The 5730-nt window shown below is 34.3% G+C and overlaps 1 protein-coding gene, 1 long non-coding RNA gene and 1 other non-coding gene across 6 annotated transcripts in view; 2 read left to right on the top strand and 1 right to left on the bottom strand.

The window, feature by feature from the left end:
• LOC116843206 overlaps positions 1-5730 on the top strand; it is a 25651-nt gene that overhangs the window by 6330 nt on the left and 13591 nt on the right. For both annotated transcript variants that reach the window (XR_004377854.1, XR_004377853.1), the window contains one exon: positions 510-622. This is a non-coding gene — a long non-coding RNA (uncharacterized LOC116843206). The remainder of the gene's footprint in view (positions 1-509; positions 623-5730) is intronic.
• Positions 2443-2515, bottom strand: Trnav-uac. Its single transcript has one exon. It is a non-coding gene; the product is annotated as a tRNA-Val (tRNA).
• The window catches only part of LOC116843155, a 3309-nt gene continuing 1794 nt past the window's right edge, over positions 4216-5730 (top strand). Inside the window, exons 1-3 of one of the 3 annotated variants that reach the window (XM_032813319.1) lie at positions 4216-4491; positions 4588-4776; positions 5239-5394. In XM_032813319.1, the coding sequence (XP_032669210.1) occupies positions 4369-4491; positions 4588-4776; positions 5239-5394 (468 nt within the window). In that variant the 5' untranslated portion in view covers positions 4216-4368. The remainder of the gene's footprint in view (positions 4492-4587; positions 4777-5238; positions 5395-5730) is intronic. The other 2 variants (XM_032813329.1, XM_032813309.1) reach the window with 2 other exon arrangements.

Below are 5730 nucleotides of genomic sequence, written 5' to 3'. Positions count from 1 at the left end.
CTCTCTCTCTCTCTCTCTCTCTGTTATTGCTTTTATTATTATATAATATAATTTCTATATAGAATGCAAAACTTTGCATACGGACGAATAATTCACTAAAATCCCATCTTTTGCCTACAAGACAATGTCTATGCTCAATAGTTTTACTATCGAAAGGGACTCTTGGAGAATAAAACTTTTAAGCTAGCGCCCATTGAAAGTTTCATGCTCCACTCTGTGTCCAACGAACCGCTTCTACGCGAATGGTTCTCAGATAATAAAACTGTCAAGTGAAACACACAGCGAGATCTCTTACGTATGTTCCAAATAAATTTCACACAAATTAAAGCAAACTCGAACCCTTGTGCATATTATCATTTCTTACTTTACTTCTTACTACAATACTTTTTAGGTATGATTTAAGAAGAAATTGAAGCTAACTTGACACATTGAATCACGATCAACACACACAATACTTTCTAAAATAACAATTAAGTAATTATTAATCTCTGTTTATCTCCTCATTACAGTCCTAGAGCTGAGTTGGCGAAAGGAAGGCGACGAATGTCGATCCTGTCCAAACATCCCCGTTGACTTCCGCCCATAACGAACATGACTCGAGCGACCTCGTACGTGGTGCAAAGTGAGTACCTAACTAGTAATCTTTAAATATCTCGATGCCGAAGGAAAATAGTTTCAATATTGCAAGAATATACCGCCACTGAAATTAAGTTCGAATGATGTCGAGTATGAACAACTTGGAGTCCAATGCACTCGTGAGTCACTCGTCTCACGATTAATCGATCATCGTTGTCTAGGGTGACATCACGGGAAAGGGTTGGGCGATATTGGAAACGGTGATTGGGAGTCGAAATTGATTTTCGTCCGTCCTCATCTTTATACCCGGCACGGAAAGAACGAGAGTGAAAGAGAAAGAAACTGAAAGACAGAGAGTATCGAATGCTCTTTTCAGTCTTTCATTCACTGTCTCTCCGAGGCCGGGCCATCTGGTCTTCCACCTGCGCCCAGCCAACTGTTTCTTTGCCATTGCGTCGCAACCAGAGCGGATCCGGTTTTCATTCGGGCCCCTTGCAGTATTTTATCTTGTGACGACAAGATAGCGAGCGAGGCAATATCGATGCATGTTTAAAAGCCCTCGAAGCTTCCTTCTCTCTTTCTTTCTCGTTCCTTCGTGCGAACGTAATTTCGCACTTCGGTGTCGAAACAATCGAAGGCCCTGTATGGTCGTAAGATTCACGACGCATGGACGTCTTAACTCTGCATCAATTCAAGTTCAAGTTTTAATTAAGGTAATTGTACATAAAGTTCAATTGAAGTTGTCACCTGAGATTTGTCTCAGGTGAGATACTTCAATTTTTATTCAAAGTTAGATCTAAGTTCTTCAGTTGAATTGTTGTTACATGTGATATTTATGTCTGTAATTGCAATTCAATTGAGAAATTCTCACACACACACATCAAACTCCGAATATAAATCTGAGTATCTCACTTGAAACAAGCTTAACAACTATTAATATGGACCTTAGGAAGTTATCTCGGGGGTAATCTTCTGGATACAAACGCCGTAGCTTGTGTCTTTCAGTTACGACATTAAATTTTTCTTTTAAATTCTTATAAACTTCTACAATCTCGGAAAATATGTAGAAAATAGCGAGTTTGTAATAAATTTTTTCTCCCGCTATACTTACGGAAAAATATTATGAATTTCAAATTTACGTAACGTATGCACACTTAATAATAGTCTCATGAAATAATAATTAACCAGTAATACATGTTGCTTCTTTTTCCTGCACATACATACATACATACATAAAACACAGGGTCAATACAACTCCATGAGGGCTAAATGAGGAGTGTAATAACCCTTCTGTGCCTTTGTCAAATAACAATGTTTAATACAATATTACAACGTGATTTTGCGTTGCGTAACTCTCCTTTAATTATTTCTCAAATAAGAAAACACGAGGAAGATAAAATAGGTGTACTCCATGTACTATTGCCTTCGTATGACTTTGTGCAACATAATTGACATAAACAGCCTTTCTATATAGCGAAATAAATATAACTTGCAAACAGTGGTACCTACACTGAGAAAAAAGCGGTTGGATTGACAAAATCGGCGGTTACAGACCATCAAAGAAATATTAGATCTATTCATCAAAATACAATGTTAATGCAACAATAAGTTGCGTTGAAATCACTATATTAACGAAACTTATTGTTGCATTAACATTGTATTTTGTTGAATAGATCCAATATTTTTTTAATGGTCGGTGACCGTCGATTTTGTCAATCCAATCGCTTTTTTTCTCAGTGTATTCAACAAAACTATTGGTTTTTACTTTGTTTTTTTTTACTTTCACGTCTATTGAGCGATATTTGTCGGATGTTATTGTATTTCTCGATTAAAAAATAAAATTTATTAGAAAATAAAAAAAAGAAGTGGTTCCGGCCGGGATCGAACTGGCGACCTTCTGCGTGTAAAGCAGACGTGATAACCGCTACACCACGGAACCGTGAGGACTCTACTCGATTGTTGTGCTGAAGGCTGCGTGCCAGCGTCTTTTTTTTAATGTATTTTAAATTTCCGAATAATCTCATTACTTTTGCTATATCCATCGGCAAACGTTATCGTGTGTGCGAGTTGTAAATAATAAAATTATTTTCAAGATGTTTATTTACACACATTATCCATACTCGATCGATAAACGTCCGCGTACTTTGTCTCAAGTTGCACAGATGGCAGCTGCGATCCATTCTTACGCATCAAACGCGAAGCGAACTTTTCATATGTCTTATATAAGTTTGTTAAATTATTTTTACCATTTTTCCCGTACCTTGAGACGAGATCATACAATAAACGCGCAAGAAATCGGACTTCTGAACTTAAATTATACGATTCCTCTGTTTTCCCATTTTTTAATCATTAGTCTGATAGGAATATTTTCGCAAAAAAAGTGGAATTCAATTTGATTTTAATTTTTCAGTTGAATTTATATATATAATAAAATTGAAGTTAAACATATAATAAAGTAACGTAGAAACGTTCACGTTTTTATTATTTGGATTGATATAATTAAACTGTACATTGTACTTAGATTCATAGTCAAACAAAGGATTAATCGCGTAGATTAAGAATGCAATGTAAGTTACCATAGATAAATTTCGCAGAAAAAGAGATACAAAAGAAACATCCTTGAGATATACCTCCTCCAGACAGATAGGAAATTGCTCATATTCAGCGTCATATCGATAAACGTAAACGATTAATCGCTTGATAAGTGAAGGCGAAGATATTTTTTTTTTTTAAATGTAACATTTTCGAGCCAAACTTTTAAAAAAAGTTAGAGAAAGGAGATTACTTATCACGAAAGCAACTATAGATATATAATAAATTATTGTCAAATCAACGTGTTTTTAAAATATTATTATCAGTGCCATTATTTTCTGTTGCCGTTATCGATTTTAACGTGCACGTATTGCGAACTTTGTTATTGGCATAAACGTGTGATACAAAATTCGCAAGAAATATAATTATGTTTCCAAAGACAAATATATAGGAGTCAAAGACGATGCAAGTTTATTGCGATAGATAGTCTGTTGCAAAAATTTATGCAAGCCATGACATCATAAAAGCAGCTACTTTTACAACTACAATTAGCCAAGATATCAAAATCATCGCGCTGATCAATGTATCGCTTTACAGGACAAGATGCGTTGATAATGCACATTAATTATTTTAAATTTTGTGGGATTCAGTACAAAAGTAGGTTATTGTAACAATGGAGGAGGGGAAGGACTATGAGAAACCGATTGCAAAGTGAACATTGATGAAGATTGCTTTATACAATTTTAACGATTTCTGACATATACAAGGAGATATTTAAATGCTTGGAGCTTTAGAATTTCTTCGCGAAATACTTTGTAAGTTGAAATAATAATGAAGCAGTAACTTCAATGTAGCTTGACGAGGAACTGAAGGATATCCGTTCTCATTTATATAATTCTATGTACTAGAAATCAAGAAGCGGAGGATCGACGAATTATTATTTTTGCGCCAGTTTATTCATGTTTATTGCATCTGTCACATATCGGTTTGTTTCAACAAACAGTGACAATCGGTTATTATCTTTTACACTATATACAACACGCAATCAATATCATATAAGAAAGACAACTTACTTAGTGCAGAAGAAAAGAATATACCTAGATAGATATATATATTAGATAAGACATATCACAGATCAGAAGGACACTATTGGTAAAGTGGACGTGTGTCATAAGAAATACGGTCGTCGAAGAACCGACTTCTTGATCTCCGTATAAAATTGTTCTCCGAGTTTTTCGTACCATCTGTTAATCGAATTTGATGAATTGTGATTATATTATGGAAAAATCCACGATGGAGTTGAATGCGCAGAAGGATCCAATGCAACACAATCTACGACTATCGATTCGAGCCTTTTATATTCTCGGTAATCTCATATTAGCCGTAAGTATATTATGTGATATTTGATATACAAAATACAAGTATTATTATACCATTGTATTGTTATAGAAACTATAACTTATACCTATTGCTTTTCAGTTTTTAGGAAAAGGTGGATTAACCGTGACTATTATAAGCAAAATAGACATGATCGACGACCTGACACTGTTGGATCACTATCAGAGCATACATGTCAACGTTTTCTTAGCCGCCACGATCTTGCTGATTCTGCTCGGTTGGCTCGGTATTTTTGGCGGTTCGAGAAATTGTTATAGATCAACGCGGTTGGTAAGTGTGCTCACTCATTTCCCGACGCGAAACAATGCATTGCATTTTATCATAATTTCGATATCAATCCTCTCATCTCTCGGCACGCGTCGAGATTTACGATTGTCCAAATTAACGACGTTAAAATTGCATATTGGTCAAATTAATTCGCCCAAAACGTTTATTCGCGCGGCTCTTTAATTTCATCCGCTCCAACGAACATCGCATGAAAATACACTGGGAAACATTAACATAAACTCTCTGCAAAACATGAAAACCGATATGTTCTCCCTCGCAGATTGTAACATTACATATTTTATCACAGAATATTATGCGCTGCCGCGAGATATTATGAGGATACATCGGGCAATTTATTATAATGGACTATTTATATCCCATATATAATGCTTGCATCACGTATGACGTTTCATACCTTACAACATGAATTACTACAAAAGTTATAACTATTTCATACACACACAGAACGGAGTATTATTAGGATTTTTTCTGATAATCATGGTTGCGTATACTGTTGCGATGAGCATAGTCACGGATTATAGTCAGCGTGGTGATCTGTATCGACATATGCAAAAAGACATGATTAATTACGATAATATCGTTGATAAACTACGAACTCAGGTAAATTTATGATTATATTTATTCATCATGTTCATTCATAATTTTTATCGACAAATTGTTTGAATTTTGAATTGTTTGAATATTGAATTTTCTAAAATTAAGCTGAATTATTAACAAATTAACTAATCGGGCTACTTGTGTCCAAAACACGTTATTTAAATTAATTTAATATTTATTTTTAATTTTTTCAACGAAATTTGCCTGTACAGTTACAAATGGTGATCGGTAAAAATTCCAGTATTATCGATAATTCAGAAATTATCGACACACAATTTTATATATATATATATATATATATATATATATATATATATATATATATATATATATATATAT

Source organism: Odontomachus brunneus, unplaced genomic scaffold, assembly GCF_010583005.1.
Source record: "Odontomachus brunneus isolate Ranch 3 - 2012 unplaced genomic scaffold, Obru_v1 Obru_scaffold_003, whole genome shotgun sequence".
In the NCBI taxonomy this organism is placed as follows: domain Eukaryota; kingdom Metazoa; phylum Arthropoda; class Insecta; order Hymenoptera; family Formicidae; genus Odontomachus; species Odontomachus brunneus.
Note: the sequence above shows the minus strand (reverse complement) of the source record. Positions and strands in the feature narration are given on the sequence as shown.